Genomic DNA, 24,232 nt, shown 5'->3' with positions numbered 1-24,232 from the left:
GCATGTGTGTGACGTCACACATGCATGACCAGCTCCCACAATGTTGGAGGCAACTTGGTGCACCTGACTCCCCTGCTGCCATTCTCCACTATATAATACCGAACAGGACAAGTAATAATCCCTTATCTTCAGTTGGCTTCGTTATCTTTATTTCCAGCTACTAAGGCTCAGATTTTACATAAGGAGTTAATAATTTTATTTTCTTTTTTTTTCCAAAAAAAATAACGATTTTCCAAAAAAAATTAAACAAACAAACAGACAAACATAAATCTTAACCGTATTTAAACCAAGCTTAGTGACATTGTTAAATGACTTCCTCAAATCCCCCTAGTTGAATTTCAGTGTGTATCATTTTAACAGTTTTCCAAAGCCATTTTTCTCATAAAATTAACTTAATCACTTTGCAGCGTTCTTTCTTTCTATTTTAGCTTTAAACATATTAATTCCTAAGATTACATAATTAAATCCTAAACCTATCTGATGTTTGCAAGCTTTTCCAATTATATGATCTTAACACACTTAACTAAATAATCTTTAAATTTCCTCCAATCCTCCTGGTACTCCTCCTGGTCACGGACTCTTCCAGTCAGGTCGGCCAGCTCCGAAAAATCCATCATCTTCATCTGCCATTCCTCCACTGTTGGAACTTCTTATGTTTTCCAATTCTTAGCTAACAAGGTTCTTGCTGCAGTTGTGCCATACAAAAACAATTTAACATCTTTTCTGGGCAATTCCAAACCTGTTATTCCAAGAAGAAAGGCCTCTGGTTTCTTAATAAATGTATATTTCAATATTTTTTTTCAGTTCATTATAAATCTTCTCCCTTTCTTTCTTTCTCCAAGTCTTTCACCTTGGGGCAGGTCCACCACATATGATAAAAAGTACCCTCCTATTTTTTACATTTCCAACATAAATTATCACTGTTGTCGTAAATCATTGCTAATTTTACAGGGATTTTACAGGGGTCAAATACCATCTATACATCATTTTCATAATATTTTCCTTTAACACCGTACATGCAGTGAACTTGACCCCTTTCTTCCACAATCTTTCCCAGTCTTCAAACATTATGTTGTGTCCCACATATCTTGCCCAGTCTATCATCACAGATTTAACTTGTTCATCCTTGTTCATTCCAACAATAAATTATACATTTTAGACAAATTTTTAACTTTAGAGTCCAACAACTCTGTTTCCAACTTAGTTTTTTCTGAAGCAAAACCATTTTTCTTATCTAATTTATACAATTCATTGATCTGGTGATAATGTAACCAATTTATCTTATCTTTAATTTGATCAAATGGTTTTAATTTATAACATTCTTTGTCTTCCAATAGCAGGTCTGGATATCTCAACCACTTGGTTTCCATATTTAACTTTTTCTGGGCCTTTGCCTCCACTGGCGAGAGCCATCTGGGTGTCTTCCTTTCTAAGAGATCTTTATATTTTATCCACACATTATACAGAGATTTCCTAATTACATGGTGTCAGGGAACTGCCATCGGAGCTGGAGGCAGAGGGAAGGCTCCAGAGGGATGCCGGAGAGGGTCCCAGTAGGGAGAGAGGCAGCCCATCTGCTGGGGAAGGAAATCAGCGTAGCACCAGTGGAGAAGGGGGGCAGAAGGGGGAATCGGCGAGGGGGCTCCAGGACTCCTCGCCAGAGACCAGCCGGGAGAGCACGGGTCCTCTGCTGCCCACACCCTCCCTGCGCAGAAGACTTCCGCGCAGGGAGAGTAGGAGGAGACTTGGCATCAAAGAACTTCTTTGCTGGAAGAAGTTCAAGAAACGCCCACTGATGGATTCTGCCAGCAACTGAGACAGAAAGGATTCACCCAGGTAACCTAGCCAGGAGTGGTGACAACTTACGCACGAGCAACCCCTAGAACCATTACAGCAATCCGTCAGTCACCGGCGTTGCTTGTGCGCAGCCCCAGAGAGGCAGCATGATGAGCCAAACCAGGACAGCCGGAGAGACGGAGGAAGCAGCCGGAGTGCAAAGTCTGGTAGAGAGGAACCGAGACTTGGAACAGCATGTAGCTCTCCTGACGGCGCGGTGGACGAAAGAAGGGCTCAGGATGCGCAGGTCAGACCCACCCCCATCGCAAGGAAAGTACAGGGGCTGGTACACAAGTTTGGGGGGAAACCCCAGGACTACAATGCGTTCCGAACGGAAATAGAGTACGCTTTGGAACTGCAGCATAATGTCTTTGCTGATGATGGGGAGAGGGTAGCTTACATTGTGGGGCATCTGGAGGATGGGGCGCGCGAATGGATCAGGCCCCTAATGGCGACGCAAATTGATGCCTTGAAGGACCTTAAGAAATTCTTCCAGGCAATGAATGTATTCCAGTGAAGTGGAGCAAAGTGTGACTCGGCAGGAACTGATGGGGTGCAAGCAGGGGAGCCAGTCAGTTAGAGACTACTGGTTGCGCTTTGCGATGTTGATCCACCGGCTCGGCTGGGATCTGGACTCTGAACCGATACAAATGTTGTTTGAGGAGGGGTTGCCCCCAACTGTGAAGGACGAGTTGTCCTGCACACCCCGCCCACAGTCGATGGATCAGCTGACCAAGGCTGTGCTTGCGATTGGAGTACGGCAGGAAGCGGGCTCAGGAGAAACGCGAAGTGAGAGGGGAACGTTGCCATGACTACCACATTCCTGAAATACCGAGACAGCTTTCCCAGGCGGCTGAGCCAATGGAAATTGATGGCGCACGCGTGCAAGGGAGGGGAAGGATTGGAAAACCACCAAGAAGTGTTTCCTCTGCCAGCGGCCAGGACATTTTGCCAGGGTCTGCCCTCAAAGAAAGGCCTGGCAAGGGATGGTGGGGGCTGCTGGCTGCGAGGAGAAAGGGGAGGAAGGGCAGGCGCAGGGAAACGATGCCTGGCTGCCAACCAGCGGGCACAGCAGCCAGGCCAGCAACCAATAGAAGTGCCCCAGCCTGACCCTCCCAAGGCAGCTATAGCCATAGAAGTGGTGCTAGAACTCCCGAATGGCACCCAGTCAAAGTTGAGGGGCTGCTGGATTCGGGCAGCTCCTGCAATTTCTTCAGCAGGGACTTCGCTCTGGAGCACCAACTCCACCTGCTGCCCCTGTATTTTCCCTTGCAAGTGACCACCATCAATGGCAGGGAACTTCTGGGGGGGGGGAGTGACACACCAGACCCCGCCAATGCGAATGAGGATTTCCAGGCACACAGAGATCATTGCCTTTCACGTGGCCACACTGGCAGGACCCCCAATAATACTGGGGATGAGCTGGCTGGCACTGCATGATCGAGTAGTGTCATGGCATCAGCGGTCAGTCACCTTTGGGTCAGCTTACTGCTTGGAACACTGCATGGGGGGGGGGAGAACCCAAGAATGACAGTGGCCAGGGTGGCTGGGCTGGCTGTGGAACCAAAAGGGGAGGTGCCACCACAATATGCTGACCTGAAGGAAGTCTTCAGCGAGAAGGAGGCAGATAGACTACGCCCCCATAGGCCCTTTGACTGCCAAATCAACTTACTCCCAGGGGCTCAGCTGCCGGTGGGTAAGCTGTATGCCATGTCTGACCGGGAGATGCAGGAGTTGCAGCAATTTATTGACAAGAACCTGAAGAGGGGGTTCATAAGGGAATCAAAGGCGGTGGGGGGCAGTCCGGTGTTCTTTGTGGACAAAAAAGAGACTAATCAGCCCAGGCTCGTTGTGGATTACAGGGGGTTAAACCTGGTGTCAGAACCCGTGACCTTCCCAATGCCCAGGATTGACAACATTTTAACACGGGTGAGGCAGGGGGAAATTTTTACCAAGCTGGACCTCAGGGGAGCGTACAATTTGATTAGGATAAGGGAGGGGGACGAATGGAAAACTACCATGTTCACCCCCCTGGGGGCTTTTGAGTACTTAGTCATGCCATTTGGATTACAATCGGGCTCCGCCTGCTTTCAAGCATTCATGCACCATGTGTTGGGGCCCCTGCCTATTCGGACAATGAGAAGCAACATGTCAGAGACGTCAGGGAAGTGCTAAAGAGACTGCAGAAGCACCAGTTTGGGTCAAGCTGGAAAAATGCCAATTTCACGCCAGAGAGGTTGAGTTTCTGGGGTACAAGTTGTCAGACAAGGGTCTAGCTATGGACCCAAGCAAGGTGCAGGCAGTGCTGGAATGGAAGGCCCCCAAAACCCGGAAGGATGTGCAGAGGTTCTTAGGGTTCAGCAACTTCTACAGGAAGTTCATCAAGAACTTCGCCCACTTGACAGCGCCCATCACAGATTGTCTCAGTAGCAAAAAGAAGTTTGCATGGACAGAAAGTGCCCAGCAATCCTTTGAAAGACTGAAGAAGGCGTTCGCTTCGGAAGAGCAGCTCCTGCACGTTGATCTGGAGAAGCCCATGAGACTGGAGACGGACGCGTCCGACCGAGCCATTGGAGCGGTCCTTTTGTTTTGTTTTTTTAAAAAAGATATTTATTAAAGTTTTACAAAGAGAAAAAAGTTACAGAGTAAAAAAGAAGAAAAAGGAAAAATACAAAAAGTACAAAAATACATAGGGAAAAAAATGTGAAATACAGAAAAAGTAAATAGAAAATAGTTAAAAACAAATCAATCTTTTCATATCTTAGATTTCATTTACTTATTTCCCTGACCTCCTCACACCTCCCTTTTTTGTATTCCCGTTCACATGGAGCGGTCCTTTTGCAGCCAGGGGCCAAGCAGGGTTGGAGGCCGTGTGCCTTTTTCTCGAGGAAGCTGAGGAAGTCGGAGGAAAACTATACAGTGTATGACCGCGAACTGCTTGCGATCTATGCGGCATTTCGCCGATGGAGACATCTGTTAATAGGGGTGCAGCACAAGATCCAGGTTTGTACTGACCACAGGAACTTGGAATACTGGAGGACCGCGCGAGTACTCAACCAGAGACAGATTCGATGGGCTCAGGAGTTCTCCAAGTTTTCCTTCGAGATCCGATACGTGCCGGGAGAGGAAAACGTAAGAGCAGATGCTCTCTCCCGGAAGCCGGAGTACATGGAAGGAGAGGGACCGCCAGAGATCTGACACGTGTTTCCGGAGAACCGATGGGTGTGTGGGGGAGCGTTGGTTGGGAAACGAGAACTGGCCAGGCTTACTAGAAACGACGCTGTCAGCGCTGCCCGAGGTCCCAGCTCACAGAAGACCAACGCTGCTTCGTTCTTTAGTATAAAAGTCTTTATTGAAGTTCAGTTTCACTTCCGCACGCGCAGCGTGCAACGCTACGTCTATAACCTTAGACCGCCGAAGCTCCGTCTGAATCTCCTCCCCCCTGACACCAGTTTAAGACTCTAGCCTTACTCCACCTCTTCCTCTGTTCCTTCCTCCTCTGGGTCCGCCTGCTAGTCGGGGTCTCACCCTTCCTAGACTCTTCTGACGCTGAGTCCCCTGACTCTTCCCCCTCCCTCCTTCGGGCTTTAGGACCTGGCTCCCAATCCGGGTTTTCTGCTGTCCCGCGCTCCTGCACATTTGAACTTGGCGCGCGCGCGCAGCCTCTCACTTTCCTCCTGACCGTTACACTTGTGTCACTGCTCCCTCCTTCGGGGAGGCTAGCTGGACCTGACCTCCCCTCCGTTTCCCCACTTTCCGATCGGGGCGTGGTCAGCCCTGACTCATCTTCTCTCCCCGCTGGAGGAGAGGCTGGTCCTGACTCATGTGACTCTTCCCCCCCCACTGCGCTCTGGTGGGGGGGCTGGTCCTGATCCTCCGCTGCTCCCTTGGGAGTCCCCGCTGGCCCCTTGCTTCTGGTGCGTCGCCCCTGGGACCCCCCTTGCCCTTACCATAGGCGCCCCCTTCCGGGAATCTTCTGATTCGCTGGAGAAGCTCATGGAATCTCTCGGGTCGCTGTCATACTCCCCTACGCTCCCCTCGGATTCCTCTCCTTCGCTCTCTATTTGCTCTCTCCCCTGTGCTTCTGCTCCTGAGCCCCTGACAGACGCGTTCGCTCAGACGAAAATCAGGGAACTCTGGGACAGAAGGGAAGACCATGGAGGGTTTGAGGAAAAGGAAGGGCTACTGTACTATAAGGGGGCGCTGTATGTACCGGGGGAGACCTTGAGGGGGAAGGTACTCAAACAACTCCACGACAACCCAACAGCTGGGCACTTTGGACAGCACAAAACCATGCTGCTTGTCACCAGGCAGTTCTGGTGGCCAAAGGTGAGGGAAGACGTACGGGGGTGCGACCGCTGCCAGAGGGCAAAGGGGGAGAGGGCTGCCCCCGCAGGGTTACTGGAACCCTCACCCACACCGGGAAGACCCTGGGAGGTGGTGTCCATTGATTTTATGACAGATTTGCCCAAGTCAAGGGGGAAGGCAGCAGTCATGGTAGTAGTCAATCTACTGACGAAGATGTGCCATTTCATAGCTTGCTCACATGCGGTGACGGCAGAGGAGACAGCCAGGTTGTTTGTGGATCACATCTTCAGGCTGCATGGGGCTCCCTCGAGGGTCATCTCAGATCGCGGAAAACAATTTACTTCCCGGTTCTGGAGGAAGCTCATGAGCTTGCTGCAGGTCGAGGTGGACTTCTCGACGGCGAGGCACCCGGAAACCAACGGACAAGCAGAAAGAGCGAATAGTATACTCCAGCAATACCTACGCTGCTACGTCAGCGAGAGACAGAACGATTGGGTAGAGAAACTGGCGTTGGCTGAATTTGCGTACAATAACGCTGAACATGTGTCCAAGGGAATGAGCCCGTTCATGGCCAATTATGGATGTCACCCCAGGGCCTTCCCGGGGAGGGGGGAGGAAGCATGGAGTGTACCCGTGGCAGAGCAGTTTGTGGAAGAAATGGAGGCCTTGCACCAGCAACTCAAGATGAACTTGGAGCAGGCCAAGGAAGTTTACAAGAGGCAGGCGGACAAGCACCGTCGGGAGGGGGAAGCCATACGGGTGGGAGACCGGGTGTGGTTGTCAACCCAAGGGTTGCCCCTAAAGGAGGGTGCAAAAAGTTGCAGCCTAGGCAGCTGGGGCCTTTTGAGGTAACACAGCAGGTGAACCCCGTGGCATTGAAGCTCAAGTTGCCTGACAGCATGAAGATACATCCGGTGTTCCATAGGTCTCTACTTTCACCGTACAGGGAGGGGCGGGAATTTCCGGGGTGGGAGGGAGGAGCCACCACCCACCCGCTGGTAGAGGAGAGGGAACACCGCAACCAAGCCACGGAAATACTCGATTCAAGGTGGCGAGGTCGCCAGGTGGAGTACTTGGTAGCTTGGGAGGGAGAACCCAGTTCAGAAAACACGTGGGTCCCCGCTGAATCAATCAAGGATGGCTATCTGGTGGGAGAATTCCACAGTTTGTGCCCGGATAAACCAAAACCACTAGCGAGATTCTGGGAGGAAGAATTTGGGACCACAGACGACGAAGGGGACTTCGTGGGTTTTCCTGCCTCCAAAGAGGAGGAAGGGGAGGTGTCAGAGGGAGAAGAATCAGACTGGGAGGCCCACCCCACGGCAAGAGATCGGAGCGGGTGGGAAGCAGGTTTTGAATCCTCAGAGGATGGTGACAGCTCCTTCAGGGGATTCCCCGCATCGTCGGCCAAGGAAAGGGACGAGGTTGAATCGGAAAATCGGGCCGGGGTGGAGGGGGTCCTGGGGGGGAGGTGGATGTCAGGGAACTGCCATCGGAGCCGGAGGCGGAGGGAAGGCTCCAGAGGGATGCCGGAGAGGGTCCCAGTAGGGAGAGAGGCAGCCCATCTGCTGGGAAGGAAATCAGCGTAGCACCAGTGGAGAAGGGGGGCAGAAGGGGGAATCGGCGAGGGGGCTCCAGGACTCCTCGCCAGAGACCAGCGGGGAGAGCACGGGTCCTCCGCTGCCCACACCCTCCCTGCGCAGAAGACTTCCGCGCAGGGAGAGTAGGAGGAGACTTGGCGTCAAAGAACTTCTTTGCTGGAAGAAGTTCAAGAAACGCCCACTGACGGATTCTGCCAGCGATTGAGACAGCCACGGTGAGAGGCTGTCCAGACAGAAAGGGTTCACCCAGGTAACCTAGCCAGGAGTGGCGACAACTTACGCACGAGCAACCCCTAGAACGGTCACAGGAGGCCTCCAGAGCTCTGGAGAGACCAAGAAAGTCCAGAAAAGCTCTGCTGGATGCTTGAGAAGCAGCATATTAGAACTTCTTCACTGCTTTTGTTGCTGCATGGTAAGTGCAATTATATTATCTGCTTCGTGCTCGGTCAGTTTCAGAGTGGGATCAAAACCACCAGTACTCCAAGATTCTTCATTACCCACAGCTCACTAAAATACCAGGGAGCTTTATGGGCTCTGCAGCACCAGAGGGGGAACTAAAGAGCGATAATGTCAACAGCCCTCATCATTCCCCAAGACAACAGCCTTGCCTTTTCTCTTCTGGAAAGTCTCCATCAGGATCCACCAGTCTCTGGGGATGGACTGTCTTAGTGAGTCACCCACCTGTGCCAAGGGGCATAGCTGCCATAAGCCCAGACTTAACCAGAAACTGGTGTGACCATGACAGTGGGATGCTGCAGCTAGCCAGCCTTTTGGTTACAGACTACTCACTCCACTGGGAGCAAAAACCAAAGATATCTCCTGCTCTGTGTGTCAGGCTGGTAACAACCTGAGACAGTCCCGTGGTGACCATGGAGGCCATGAAATCCTGAGCTAGTTCAAGAACAGCCTTGGCATGGATGTTGGAGTCACACAGCATAATCATGTAGGGTTCCTCCAACACCAAGCTTGAAACTACCTCAGTCAGAGAGGATGCTGTGCCACAGGGTGGGCAGCATGCCAACAGCTTCCTAATCTATTTTTGAGACCCACCATCAGATGTAAGCCCTCTGGTCCTGCTCTACAACAGAGAGGTTTCCTCTGTGGTTTCATTAATGCAACTTTATTGTTGATCTTCTGCTGCTGGCCACCATATTTGTTCTTAATGTTGGTGGTATGGACATTTCTGCAAATAAAATTAATTAGCTCTCTAGGGATGTGAGAAAATGCTGCCTGCCAAAATATCTCTCTCCCTGGAAATCAAGATCTCTTAGTCTCAGCTCTCAGGCTCTCAGCTCAGCAGTTCAAGAAGCAGCCAAAACAAAAGAAACTCCCTTGCCTGCTCTTTCAGAGTCCCAGCTGCTCTATCCAGAGAGAGCCCCACTGTTCTTTAAGTTTACAGTTCTGCAAACGCCTGGATAGGCCATTGGGCTGTAGTGCTTTCCTAAGATAACTTCTGCAAGAGGTCATTTCAGGGAGTTTACATAGCAAAAGAAAGCAAACAAGGGTCAGAGAAACATTCAAAGACTGACTTCAGGGATTTCCGGTAGGTTTAGAGTGACATGCACTGTGGACAACTTCAGAAGACCCTCCAGTCAAGTGCAAAGGTTCTGCAGAATTGCCAAACAGCACTGATGAGGCCTCTAGGCCATATGTGTAATATTTCCTTATGTCTTTGCCCCTTTCCTTGAAAGATAAGTTTAAGAAGCAGCAGTAATTAGAGAGAGAAAATATTTGAGCAGATTATTCTTGATGCATTTCTGCCTTAACTCAATTGCCTTTAATTGAATTAATAATTGTTCTGGAAACATTTATTTGCAAGCAAACTCCTGCTGTGGCCACCATGCTGTTGAGTTCTTTGGACCCTATTCACAATGTTTTGTAAGTTGCATCTTTTCATAATGAAATTTAACACTGCTTCAAAATAGTTAGTGTCAGAGGCTCAGGAGCAGAAGCACAGGGGAGAGAGCAAATAGAGAGCGGAGGAGAGGAATCCGAGGGGAGCGTAGGGGAATATGACAGTGACCCGAGAGATTCCATGAGCTTCTCCAGCGAATCAGAAGATTCCCAGAAGGGGGCGCCTATGGTAAGGGCGAGGGGAGTCCCAGGGGGGACGCACCAGAAGCAAGGGGCCAGCGGGGACTCCCAAGGGAGCAGCGGAGGATCAGGACCAGCTCCCCCACCAGAGCGCAGTGGGGGGGAAGAGTCACATGAGTCAGGACCAGCCTCTCCTCCAGCGGGGAGAGAAGATGAGTCAGGGATGACCACGCCCCCATCGGAAAGTGGGGAAACGGAGGGAAGGTCAGGTCCAGCTAGCCTCCCCGAAGGAGGGAGCAGTGACACAAGTGTAACGGTCAGAAGGAAAGTGGGAGGCTGCGCGCACGTCAAGTTCAAATGTGCAGGAGCGCGGGACAGCAGAAAACCCGGATTGGGAGCCAGGTCCTAAAGCCCGAAGGAGGGAGGGGGAAGAGTCAGGGGACTCAGCGTCAGAGGAGTCTAGGAAGGGTGAGACCCCGACTAGCAGGCGGACCCAGAGAAGGAAGGAACAGAGGAAGAGGTGGAGTAAGGCTAGAATCTTAAACTGGTGTTAGGGGGGAGGAGATTCAGATGGAGCTTCGGCGGTCTAAAGTTACAGACGTAGCATTGCACGCTGCGTGTGTGGAAGTGAAACTGAACTTCAATAAAGACTTTTATACTAAAGAACGAAGCAGCGTTGGTCTTGTGTGAGCTGGGACCTTGGGCAGCGCTGACAGTTAGTCTCTCTTTCTTTCTTCATACCTGAATGATCATTACCTGAATGAAATTTCCAGATCAGCAACTACAAGCTATTTAATACAGTATGTTTTCATCTTATTATTTGTATATCACCTGGTGTGCCACTATAATTTATTCTTGTAGAATGTTTTCTTATAGATGCATGCAGATTTATTTATTTTTAAGGGTTTTAAAATTCATACTTGTCAGCGCTGCCCAAGGTCCCAGCTCACACAAGACCAACGCTGCTTCTTGCTCAAGTTTAAAAGTCTTTATTGAAGTTCAGTCTCATTTCCAGACGTGCAGCGCGCAACGCTACATCTATCCGTCAGATCGTAGAAGTCCCATCTGAATCTCCGCCCCCCTGACACCAGCTTAAGATTCTAGCTTTACTCCACCTCTTCCTCTGTTCCTTCTTTCTCTGGGTCCTTCTGCTAGTCGGAGTCTCTGCCCTCCGAGATTCTTCTGACGCTGATTCTCCCGACTCCTCCCCCCCCTCTTTCGGGCTTTAGGACCTGGCTCCCAATCCGGGTCTTCTGCTGTCCCGCGCTCCTCCACATTTGAACTTGGCGCGCGCGCGCAGCCTCCCACTTTCCTTCTGACCGTTACACTTGTGTCACTGCTCCCCCTTTCGGGGAGGCTAGCTGGACCTGGCCTTCCCTCCTTCTCCCCACTCCCCGATGGAGGAGAAGATGGTCCTGACTCACGTGACTCTTCCCCCCCACTGTGCTCTGGTGGGGAAACTGGCCCTACTCCTCCGCTGCTCCTTTGGGACTCCCCTCTGGTTCCTTGTTTATGGATCGTCCCCTCTGGGATTCGCCTCGCCCTTACCATAGGCGCCCTCTCCTGGGAATCTTCTGATTCGCTGGAGAAGCTCATGGAATCTCTCGGTCCACTGTCATATTCCCCTACGCTCCCCTCTGATTCCTCTCCTCCGCTCTCTATCTGCTCTCTCCCCTGCTCTTCTGCTCCTGAGCCTCTGACATCCATCCCCCCCTCGAAGCCCCCCCTCCCCCCCTCCCCCTCTTCGGGTGTGGGTTCCAGGTGCTCCAGCGCTGGGGGTGTGAGTGCTGGCTTCCGTTCTCTCCCCCTGGTGTGCAACCAGCCAGCGGGATCAGGCCCCCCCACGATGGGTTCGTCGACGTCGACTTCCCCTGCTTCCATTTCTCTGCTGTCGTGCTCAAAACCAAGATCCTCCCCCCACACGTCCATGTCCTCCTCTCCACCCGGTCCCTCGGGTGAGGCTGTGTGCAAGGGCCCCCTCAGCAGTTCCCTGCTCCACCCCACTTCTGGTTGAGTGTCCCACCAATAGGAGCGGTCCGTGGCAAACCCCGAGAGCGACCCCTCCGGGGAGCTCATCCCCGGCGTCGGCTCCTCATCTGAGGAGAAACCTTGGAACGTGCTGGCTGACAGTGTGGGTGTGAAAAGCCAGTCGTCGAAATACTCCGCCGGCATGGGTCTGTGTGGGAAGATCGAATGGAACTCGTCTTTGAGATAGTGCTCCTCCACGGCGTAGCACGGCACCCACTCGTTGGCGCTGGCCGGAGTACCCTCCCTGGCGAGGAGATATTCAACTCCCTCTTCCCCCCATCTGGAGTCCAAAATCTCTGTGACCTCGTTGAGTGGCGTCGCCCTCTGTGGTCCCTCCCCTGTTGGCGATGGGCCACGTGGAGCTGGTGCGTTCCCTGGCGCCTGAAACCTGTGGGGCGCCTTGTAAGGCGTGAGCACTGACCTGTGAAAGACTGGGTGCATTCTGGAGCCCTCCGGGAGTGTCAACCGGTAGGCCACTGGATTGATTTGTGCCGCGACCTGGTAAGGTCCCAGCTGCTTGTGTCCTAGCTTCCTCTTAGCTAGCGTTCTGGCCGGCACTGCCTGAGCTGCTAACCAGACCCAGTCCCCTACCTGTATGTCTTCCCCAACCCTCCTGTGCCTGTCTGCCTGCATCTTGTAGGCGTGTTTCGCGAGTTCCAAGTGCCTTCGGAGTTGCTCATGGACCTCCTGTAACTCTGCGGCTAAGTGCTCTGCCCCCCGTGGCTCCCCCTCTGCCTCGGTCTCCAACCCCGGGAAGGTTCTGGGGTGGCGCCCATTGTTGGCGAAGAACGGTGTCACCCCTGTAGACCCGTGCTTCGTGTTGTTGTAGGCAAACTCGGCTAGCGGTAAGTAGTCCACCCAGGTCGAGGGCTGTTGATTGGCGTAGCATCGCAGGTACTGCTGCATGATGGCGTTGACCCTCTCCGCTTGTCCGTTGGTCTGCGGGTGTCGTGCCGACGCTAAGTTGATCTTGACGTTCAGGATGCCCAGCAGCTTCTGCCAAAAGTTCGAGATGAATTGGCGGCCCCGGTCGGACAGGATGGACCGCGGCAGGCCGTGAGCTTTGAAAACGTGGTCTATGAACAGCTTGGCGGTCTGTTCCGCTGTGGCCACCTTCGCGCACGGAATGAAATGCGCCATCTTGGTGAAGAGGTCTACGACCACGAGTACCGCTGTTTTGCCGCGCGAACTGGGCAGATCTGTAACAAAGTCCAGGGCCACTTTCTCCCATGGTTCGAGCGGCGTCTGCAGCGGTTCCAGCAGACCCGCCGGCTTCCTGTGTACTGGCTTGGCCCTTTGGCAGGTGTCACACCTGGAAACGTAATCCGCAACTTCTCCCCGCACCTTGGGCCACCAAAAGTCCCTGGTGACTAATTCCGCCGTCTTGTCCTTGCCGAAGTGCCCAGCGCTGGGCGCGTCGTGCAGCTGCTGCAAGACTCTCGCGCGAAGGTCGTCTCCCGGTACGTAGAGAGACCCTTTGCGGAGGAGTAGTCCGTCGCGTATCTGGAACTCGTCGTCCCTCGCTGTGCCGTTTCGCACCTCCTCCATCTTGGATTGCGCAAACGAATCCGCCTGTAGCGCGCGACGGACTGCGTCCAGGTCCACTGCGGCTGAAGCGCACGCCCACACCTCTGGTGCGAAAATGTGTTTGGCCGCTGCCGGTGCCGCTTCCTCGAGATACTGCGGCTTCCTGGATAGCGCATCCGCCATGACGTTGTTGTCTCCTGGGATGTATTCTATCCGGAAATCGAAATCTGCAAAGAACTCCACCCAGCGGATGTGTCTCTGGTTCAGGAACTTCGCCGTGCGCCAGTACTCCAGGTTCTTGTGGTCCGTGCGAACCTGCACTGTGTGTCTGGCTCCGACGAGGAAGTGCCGCCACGCCTTGAAAGCGGCATGAATGGCCAGCAACTCCCTGTCCCAGATGGTGTAGTTCTGCTCCGACGTGCTGAGCTTCCTGGAGTAGAATGCGCACGGTCTCCAGTCCCCTTGCGGATCTTGCTGCAACAGGACCGCCCCCACCGCTCTGTCCGAGGCGTCCGTTTCAACCCTCATCGGTTTGCTGGGGTTTACGTGTAGCAGCTGTTCTTCGGACGCGAAGAGACGCTTGAGCCTCCGAAAGGACTGCTCCGCCTGGTCCGTCCAGGTGAACTTCTTCTTCTTGGAGCTGAGGGTGTCCGTGATGGCTGCTGTCTCCTTCGCAAACCCCTTGATGAACTTGCGATAAAAGTTGGCGAAACCGACGAACTTCTGGACCTCCTTCCGGTTGCGCGGGCTCTTCCAGTCCAACACTGAGCGGACCTTGGCGCTGTCCATGGCAAGTCCCTTGTCGGACAGCTTGTAGCCCAGGAAATCCACCTCTGTCGTGTCGAACTGGCACTTCTCCAGTTTGGCGTAAAGTCTGTGCTCCCGTAGTCTCTGCAGGACCTCCTTGACGTCCTTCTCGTGCGCCTCCTGCGAGTCCGAAAAGATCAGGATATCATCTAAGAAGCAGACGCACTTCTTGTAGAGGAGTCCCGCTAGCACGTGGTGCATGAAAGCTTGGAAACAATGGGAGCCATTTTGGAGACCAAACGGCATGACTCTGTATTCATAGGTTCCTAAAGGCGTAAACATGGCTGTCTTCCACTCGTCGCCCTCCCGCATGCGTATAAGGTTGTAGGCCCCTCGTAGATCCAACTTGGTGAAGATCCGTCCCTTCCTCACCGTCGCGAGCAGGTCGTCAATTTTGGGCATGGGGAATGCTGTGGGCTTTGTCCTGGAATTGATGATTCTATAATCCACTATGAGCCTCCGTTCGGGCGTGTCTCTCTTCTTCACGAAAAACACGGGACTGCCCCCCACTGCTTTGGATTCCCGGATGAATCCCCGCTTCAAATTGCGATCTATGAACTCCCTGAGTTCTTGCATTTCGTCTTCAGACATGGAGTACAGTTTCCCAGTCGGCAGCGTCGCCCCTGGCAGGAGGTCAATCTTGCAGTCGTAGGGTCTGTGGGGAGGCAGCTTGTCTGCTTCCTTCTCGCAGAAGACTTCCAAAAAGGCCTTGTACTTGTTGGGCACCGCTTGCACCATGCCTAGGTGTAGCTGCGGTGCATCCTCTTGCCCCTCCTCTTCCTGCCAGGTCTGGATGCAATGCGCTGCGCAGTAGGAAGAGCAGAAGGTCAATTGCCGCTGGTACCACGCTAATGCCGGTCTGTGCCTATCCAGCCAACTCATGCCCAACACTATGGGCGTGTCCGACAGGTGGGTGACGTTGAAACTGATGACTTCACGGTGGTTCCCAATTTGCATCACCAGAGGCGGTGTCTGCTGTACCACCTCTCCTCCCAGTATCTTCCTGCCATCTACTGTGACAACATTTAGGGGCGTCGTGGCTGGCAGGAGTGCTATGCGATGCTGCTTGACGAAGTCCAACCCTACAAAGTCTGCGTTGCTACCAGAGTCAATGGTAATAGGGACCTCCAGGGTGAGCCCATCGGGCAGCTGGAGCGATGCAGTGAGTTGCACCACTGGTTTGGGTGGGAGGGGGTCTGTGGGCTGCAAAATCTCTGGGGACTGCTTCACTGACTCGCCTGGTTGAGCCCCAGTGCTTCTGTCTCCAACCAGGCTCCTCCGTTTCCCTGGGGCTGCTCCTCCTGCTGAATTGCTCCTTTAACAGTTGCTGAGGCTGCAGTGTGCTTCTGGAGCCTCTGGGGACACTCTTTGGCCATGTGCAGTGCACTGTCGCAGATGTAACACTTCCTGCTCCCTCTAGGAGCCTTCGCCTTGACTGCTCCTGGTGTTTGGGCTCTGCTTGCTGTCTGAGCCCTTGCACCTCCGATTTCCATTGGCTCCTCCCCCCTCATCAGAGCAGGCGTGGACTGAGCGCGCTCTGTCTCTCTGGGTAGGAAGGGAGTCGTTCTAACTGACGTGTTTGCTCTTCCCCCCTGCTCCCTGCTCCACGGGCGTTCTTCCAGGCGCACCCCAATTGCGAGCGCCCTTTGGACAACTTCTGTTGTATTTTGGGGTCTCTCTCCCCTCGCCAGCTCATCTTTCACGGCTCCATTCAGCCCCTCCCAGAACAGATCCCTGACGGCAGCTGAGTCCTTCTGCCAGCCCAGCACATTTACTAACCCAAAAAAGCGGGAATGATACTGGCGCACCGTCGCTTTTCCTTGCCGCAATCCATGCATTTCCCTTCTAGCGACATCCACATCCACCATTGATTTAAAGCAAGCGTCCATGGCTCCAATAAAGGCGCTTGAATCTTTGAGGGCGGGGTCATTTTCGCGTAACAAGGTTCGCAGCCACGACTTAGCTTCCCCATGCAGATGAGTGATTATGAAACCCACTTTCTCCTCCTCATCTCTAAAATCTTTCCGAAGCAAATTGAGCGCGAAAACTACTTCTGCTCTGAAGTTAGGGTACTGCTGCAGGTTCCCGTCAAAATGGGTCACAAGGCTTGCCCCCCTTTTCCCGAGGGCAACTCCCTCCGGCTTGGCTCCCAGCTGCCCCTCCTTTCCCCATTTGTCCCACCTGGCTTGCAGATCCTGGCAGAGCGCAGCTGTTTCTCCTTCTTTTTTCTTAGACGCAGCCAATTCTGCGTAGAGCGTTGACACCGCTTCCTGCAATTGCTTGATTTTTTCCTCTGTAGTCATCTTTGCCTATCTTCGTGAGCTTGCAGAGTTTTTGAGAGATGGGACTTACTGTCAGCGCTGCCCAAGGTCCCAGCTCACACAAGACCAACGCTGCTTCTTGCTCAAGTTTAAAAGTCTTTATTGAAGTTCAGTCTCATTTCCAGACGTGCAGCGCGCAACGCTACATCTATCCGTCAGATCGTAGAAGTCCCATCTGAATCTCCGCCCCCCTGACACCAGCTTAAGATTCTAGCTTTACTCCACCTCTTCCTCTGTTCCTTCTTTCTCTGGGTCCTTCTGCTAGTCGGAGTCTCTGCCCTCCGAGATTCTTCTGACGCTGATTCTCCCGACTCCTCCCCCCCCCCTCTTTCGGGCTTTAGGACCTGGCTCCCAATCCGGGTCTTCTGCTGTCCCGCGCTCCTCCACATTTGAACTTGGCGCGCGCGCGCAGCCTCCCACTTTCCTTCTGACCGTTACACTTGTGTCACTGCTCCCCCTTTCGGGGAGGCTAGCTGGACCTGGCCTTCCCTCCTTCTCCCCACTCCCCGATGGAGGAGAAGATGGTCCTGACTCACGTGACTCTTCCCCCCCACTGTGCTCTGGTGGGGAAACTGGCCCTACTCCTCCGCTGCTCCTTTGGGACTCCCCTCTGGTTCCTTGTTTATGGATCGTCCCCTCTGGGATTCGCCTCGCCCTTACCATAGGCGCCCTCTCCTGGGAATCTTCTGATTCGCTGGAGAAGCTCATGGAATCTCTCGGTCCACTGTCATATTCCCCTACGCTCCCCTCTGATTCCTCTCCTCCGCTCTCTATCTGCTCTCTCCCCTGCTCTTCTGCTCCTGAGCCTCTGACAATACTCAAAGAGAATTTTGATAAAAATCCCTTAGGGATGCAAAATGAAGGTAAAAGTTGGATCTCATAAATAAAAGCAGATAATCATGAATTTACATGGCTTTTTCCCATAGGATTTCCGTGTGTGTGTGTGTGTGTGTGTGTGATCAAATAAAAGCTTATTTTGATGTCTATACACTACACAGTAAAAATCAGAGATCACTTGGAACATCATCATGGCACAGAAAAGTGGATTCAAGACATGGACCTTTATGATTTTTATACAGACACATTGGGGTGAGATACATTTGTGAACTTGTCTAGAACAGAGCTATGGAATCAGTTATTGTCCCAACTTACAGCTGACATACTGACCATACCTCTACCTAGAGACAGCTTCAAGAACCTTCAGGTCAAGATGGGACTCTCTGGGGGTTCTTGACATGCTGTATTTTTGTAAGTTCTTTGCATGTATGCATGCACTTGTCAGAGAAGGGAAATTGTTGTAGTATACAGTTAGTGACTCACATTTGCGTGCATGAAACAGTTAACTTGAGGGTCCCGGTGAGGGTGGAGCTTAGTAGGCTCCCTATTTTTTTCTCCTTCCCATTTTCTTTTTCTTTCTCTTCCTGCTTTCCCGAATAAACAAGAAGCCATGTGACTGTAGCTCCCAATCGCATGAAAAAACCAAGTGAACTGAATCTCTCGAAAAGGGAGATTTTACAGGCTGCAACTTTGCTAACCAAGGTTGCACTATCCTTTTTTGTAAGGAAAGCAAGTCCTTTTCTTTTTAAGTAGTTTGAAACCATTTTTCTTTGCTTTACTGCCAGTGGATTGAGACTTGTTTGCGGTATCCTCTGTGTGAGTAAAATATTCACCTGTTTGCAAAGCCAAGTGTCTGTGATTTATTCTAGCTTAAGTATTTTCATGGGGAACATTTGTTTAAAGGTGGATGAGAGCAGATGTAAAATCTTAGTGTGCTTGAAGCAATTACCATTGCGTTTAACTCTGCTATGAGAGATAAAGAATCTTTCTTCCAAACCTCTCTCTCTACAAAACAAATCCTCCATCAATTCACTGTGGCTGCAGAGGTGACATGATATGATGATGATTTTGAAGGGATCCCTTGTTAAAATAAAGAGAATCCCAAAGGATCTGTGCCACAAATTCATGTTTTTCTTTTGGCAGTGCTGTGACCTGTGATCTGATTGGTAGGTGGGGAGGGCAGAGTAGTGAAAAAATATGTCCTTTTGATCCTTATCTGTTCTAGAGAGCCAGTGTGGTGTAGTGGTTAAGAGCGGTAGTCTCGTAATCTGGGGAACCGGGTTCGTGTCTCCGCTCCTCCACATGCAGCTGCTGGGTGACCTTGGGCCAGTCACACTTCTTTGAAGTCTCTCAGCCCCACTCACCTCACAGAGTGTTTGTTGTGGGGGAGGAAGGGAAAGGAGATTGTTAGCCGCTTTGAGACTCCTGAAGGGGAGTGAAAGGCGGGATATCAAGTCCAAACTCTTTCTTTCTTTCTTTCTACTGAATCTTTCTAGGACTGACAAACTCCCCCACCCCTTTTCTTGCACAGGAAGTTTTACTAGGTCCAGAGCTTTAAATATGTGCTTGAAACAGATATTCAGCTCTGCTTAAAAAGCAAATGGTGTACATTTCTAATTCAGAACTGTGTGATTAAGTCATAGTACTGGCATCCTTATTGGAAAATGGCTTAAAATGTGTTGGGGGGGTTATTGGGTTGTTGTTGTTTTTATTTTGATTATATATTTTGTGGTTTTATATTCTGATGTTATTCTGTGAACCACCCTGAGACCTGCGGGTATAGGGCGGTATAAAAATAAATAAATAAATAAATAACTATTTAAAAGCAGAGTCTAAGTACCTGCTTGAACAGGATAACTTATGATGCTGACCCCAGACAGCACTGAAACACTGAAACTGTGTCAGTGCCTCATGCTACTTACTGCTGTTCTTTATGCTTTAGGAATAATCAGCTTTTTGTTTACTGAAAGTGGCATCTCTACCTTTTTGAACAAGCACACCCTAACACTAAATCTAATCAAAACCTGTTTGTAGCTCAGTTATTCAGAAGCAGCAATTAATTATTCTAAGTAGGCATAATAAATTTCTGCTATGTTTGCTTAAGTGGAAAAGAAAGGGCAAAAGAAATGAGATAGCAAAGAGGCATAGGGTAAAGCTGAGTTTGCATAACTGCCTGAAGCTTGCATACAGCGGTGAAGCTGATTTTTCATGTATAAAGTGTTTCAAGATGGCCGTTATTGTGGATGGGCGTTATTTTTTGCAGCCTCTACATGATGTTATCATAAAAATGCCAGCCCATTTTCTACACACAAGCACCATTTAATCACCAGTATTATTATTTTTAAAAAAATCCGGTAAGTTAAAAAAAAAAACTTGTTGAGAACAATCCATTTACAATACCTGGAAGTTCCCATAGGCTACCCACAGTTGTTGCCTGCAGTGGTGGACAGAATTTATCCTGAGAATCTCTACCGTCTTCGAATATTTACTGAAATGTCTGTAGACAGAGATGTGACTGAGTAATATTTTTGGTGGGTGCTTTTAGTGTGTCCCTCTGCCCCCAGACTGGTAAAACTAGAATAAATTATGCAAAATGGCATATGCATCATTCAGTTTTTGTTGGTGCAGAATTTGAATTGGCTGGGTGCCAATTTTTATTTTCTATTTTTGATCTCAGAATACACATATCCCTATCATTAGGAATAGTCAGTAATTTTGTATTCGGGAAACCTGTCATGTAAGCAGAGCAGATGCATTGTTGTTCTTATTGCAATTATATCCTCCCTTTTTCTCCAAGGACCTAAAAGGTTCTTGGTCCCCCCATTTTATCCTAACAACAACACTGTGAGGTCAGCTAGGTTGAGAGACAGACTGGCCCAGAGTCACCTGGTGAGTTTCATGGTCAAGTGAGGTATTTGAATACTGGTCTCTCCCAGGCCTTAGTCTAACACACTAACCACTGCAACACAGAGGGTGATGCAATCTGGACAATGCTCCATTTGCACCTACCCACCATCTTTAATTCCCTACAATGCCTCTGAACTTCCACTGAAATGTGGAATCATTATGTGATTTGAGTTGAATTTATCTGTTGTCTTCTCATGTTCTTTTTATTTATTTATTTCATAAAATTTATACACCTCTTGATGGTATTCCCTCAACTTCCTAAGCATCTGGGTAGGCTTGTCTGAAGAAAAATGTTTTTAGCAGGCTCAGAAAAGAATGGCTTTATATGTAACATTTTTGTGGATAAATATATGGAGAAAGCATTTGTCTGAGCCTCATTGTTTACAATAAAATAATTTTATTATTTGTACCTCACCCATCTTACTGGTTGGCCCCAGCCACTCTGGGCAGCTTCCAACAAATATAAAAGCGTGATACAACAAAATACATTAAAGAAAAGAAAACAAAATGAGAGGAAGGAAAAAATTCTGGAAAAGATAAAAGAAGGGGAAAAGAAACTAAGATTGAAGCCAAAATCACAAGAGATTTTAAGAGAAATCAAACTTTATCAAACACAATATATGGAACTGACGAATCAAGAATTAGAGTGGAAAATTAAGCAAATGAGACAAAAGACTTTTGAATCTGCTGATAAATGTGGCAAGTTATTGGCTTGGCAAATAAAGAAGAGACAAAAACTCAACACGGTAACAAATATAGAAGTGGAAGGAAAGAACATAAGTAACCCAGCAGAAATTAGGAACTGTTTTCAGAACTACTTTAGACAACTTTACACACAAGGGCCGCAGAAGGAAATGGATATACAACAATTCCTCGAGGAAAATGGGCTGAAAAAGGTCTCGCAGGAAAGTAAGACGATTTTGAACCAGGAGATATCAGCACAAGAAATAGAAGATGCCATTCAAGGTATGACGTTGGGCAAATCCCCAGGACCGGATGGACTGACTTCCAAATACTACAAAGTTCTGAAGGAAGGGTTGATACAACCTTTGAAGGAAGTCTGTAACGAGATTATGGAGGGGAAAAGGGCACCCGACACGTGGAGAGAGGCCTACATTACACTTATACCAAAGACAGAGACTGAAAAGACCCAACTTAAAAACTACCGACCCATCTCGTTATTGAATGTGGATTACAAAATCTTTGCTGACATTTTAGCAAAGAGACTGAAAAGAGTTTTGATGGAGGAGATTCATGGGGACCAAGCAGGCTTTCTCCCGAAAAGGCATTTGTCGGATAATGTAAGGAATATAATTGACATTTTGGAAAAGTTGGAAGTGAATATAAACACTAAGGCTGTTTTGATATTTGTGGACGCCGAGAAAGCCTTTGACAACATTTCTTGGAGTTTTATGTTGAAGAACCTCCGGGGGATGGGGGTAGGCCAAGGGTTTGAGAATGGTATAGGTGCAATATATTCTGAACAGAAAGCAAAATTAATTGTAAATAATGTAGTTACAGAAGAGTTCAAGATTGAAAAAGGGACACGACAGGGGTGCCCCATCTCCCCATTACTTTTTATATCGGTCCTGGAGGTTTTGCTTAATATGATTAGGAGGGACCAGTTGGTTAAAGGGATTCAGGTCGGAGCTAAACAATACAAACTGAGAGCATTTGCAGATGACCTAGTACTTACATTGCAAGAGCCAGAAGCTAGTACGAAAAGAGTTTTGGAAATAATCCAAGAGTTTGGTCAATTGGCAGGATTTAAATTGAATAAGTTAAAGACAAAGGTATTGGAGAAAAACTTAACACAGGTTGAAAAAGAAAGGTTTCAGAATGAGACGGGGTTGACTGTGGTTAAAAAAGTGAAATACCTGGGTATAAATATGACAGCTAAGAATGTGAACTTATTTAAAGACAATTATGAAAAAACTTGGACAGAAGTGAAAAAAGACTTAGAGATCTGGTCAAATTTGAAGCTTTCCTTGTTAGGCCGAATTGCAGTTATAAAAATGAATGTATTGCCAAGAATGTTGTTTTTGTTTCAAGCATTACAAATAATGGATAAAGTGGACTGTTTCAAGAAGTGGCAGAAAGACATATCTAAATTTGTCTGGCAGGGCAAAAAGCCCAGAATTAAATTTAAGATTTTAACGGATTCAAAGGAAAGAGGGGGGTTTGCCCTGCCAGACTTTAAACTGTACTATGAAGCGGCAGCTTTCTGCTGGCTAAAAGATTGGCTGCTTCTTGAAAACACAGACATTTTGGATTTGGAAGGTTTTAACAATATTTTTGGGTGGCATGCATATTTGTGGTATGACAAGGTTAAAGCACATAAAAGTTTTAAAAATCATATTGTCAGAAAAGCACTATTAACTGTCTGGTTCAGATATAAAGATTTGCTGGAAAACAAAACTCCAAGGTGGTTGTCGCCAATGGAAGCTAAGGCAGTTAAAAAGTTAAATATGGAGTCGAAGTGGCCAAGATATTGGGAAATTCTGGAAAAGGAAGGGGATAAACTGAGACTGCAGAGTTTTGAGAAATTAAAAGACAAGGTGAGAGATTGGTTGCACTATCATCAAATAAATGAAGTGTTTAAATTGGACAGCAAAATTGGCTTCCAGGTGGAAAAATCAAAATTGGAGACTGAATTGTTAGAATCCAGTACTAAGAATTTGTCAAAAATGTATAATCTTCTGCTGAAATGGAATACACAAGATGAAACGGTTAAATCAGCTATGATTAAATGGGCTCAGGACATTGGTCATAATATTTTGTTTGCTGATTGGGAAAAGTTGTGGACCACCGGGATGAAGTTTACGGCATGCAATGCCTTAAGAGAGAATATTATGAAAATGATCTATAGGTGGTACATAACCCCAGTCAAGCTTGCAAAGATTTACCATTTGCCTGACAATAAATGTTGGAAATGTAAGGAAAAGGAAGGTACATTCTTTCACCTCTGGTGGACGTGCCCGACGATTAAGGCATTCTGGGAAATGATCTATAATGAACTGAAAAAGGTATTTAAATATACTTTCCCCAAGAAACCAGAGGCCTTTCTCTTGGGTATTGTCGGCCAGGGGGTGTTAAAGACAGATATAACTTTCTTTATGTACGCCACAACAGCAGCTAGAATACTCATTGCGAAGTACTGGAAGACGCAAGATTTACCCACACTGGAAGAATGGGAGATGAAGGTGATAGACTATATGGGCTTGGCAGAAATGACGAGCAGAATCCGAAACCAGGGAAGAGAAGCAGCGCAAGAAGAATGGAAAAAGTTCAAGGACTATTTAAAGAAATATTACAAAATTAATGAAAGTTAGAATGATGTTGGATTGGAAAGTAAATGGTTACTATTAGTAATGGTTAAGACAAGGAGAATAAGGAAGATTAGTTTAAATTTTAATTAAAATAAGGGAAGATTTGCTGAGTAATTGATAAGAACTTGGAATACAGAAAAGGGAGGCATGAGGAAGTCGGGGAAGTAAGGTATAAGAAACTAAGATACGAAATGGTACATGTTTTTTGTTCTGTTTTTGTTTTTGTTTTTCTTTGTTTGTTTATGTATTTGTTATATGTTTGTGCTGTTATAAAAATCTGTAATAAAAATTACTTTAAAAAAAAAAACAAATATAAAAGCGTAATAAAACATCAAACATTAAAAATTTCCCTAAACAGGGCTGCCTTCTAAAAGTCAGATAGTTGTTTATTCCCTTGACATCTGATGGAGGGCGTTCCACAGGGTGGGCACCACTACCAAGAAGGCCCTCTGCCTGGTTCCCTGTCCTCCTTCTCACTTATCTGTGTTTTGTGTTTGTGTTTAGGTGTTTGACAGAGTCAGAAAAGTGTGGCCAAACTTCTATGAGAAGATTAAACCAATCAATGCTGAACTTACCCAGCCAAATCTGGCCATTGCTCCTGAGGATGCTCAGGAGCTCCTCTCCGAAGTTAACATTGTCTTCCATTGTGCTGCAACAATTCGCTTTGATGAGCCACTGAGGTATGTTATGCTTGCTT

General features: G+C 48.9%; 1 protein-coding gene across 5 annotated transcripts in view; it reads left to right on the top strand.

Annotated features, from left to right (window-relative positions):
* The window catches only part of FAR2 (fatty acyl-CoA reductase 2), a 123,616-nt gene that overhangs the window by 77,401 nt on the left and 21,983 nt on the right, over positions 1-24,232 (top strand). For all 5 annotated transcript variants that reach the window (XM_053387492.1, XM_053387493.1, XM_053387491.1 and 2 more), the window contains exon 3: positions 24,040-24,215. In XM_053387492.1, coding sequence (XP_053243467.1) covers positions 24,040-24,215 — 176 coding nt within the window. The remainder of the gene's footprint in view (positions 1-24,039; positions 24,216-24,232) is intronic.

This window comes from Podarcis raffonei, chromosome 5 (assembly GCF_027172205.1).
Source record: "Podarcis raffonei isolate rPodRaf1 chromosome 5, rPodRaf1.pri, whole genome shotgun sequence".
In the NCBI taxonomy this organism is placed as follows: Eukaryota; Metazoa; Chordata; class Lepidosauria; order Squamata; family Lacertidae; genus Podarcis; species Podarcis raffonei.
This window is presented reverse-complemented; position numbering and strand designations above follow the sequence as displayed.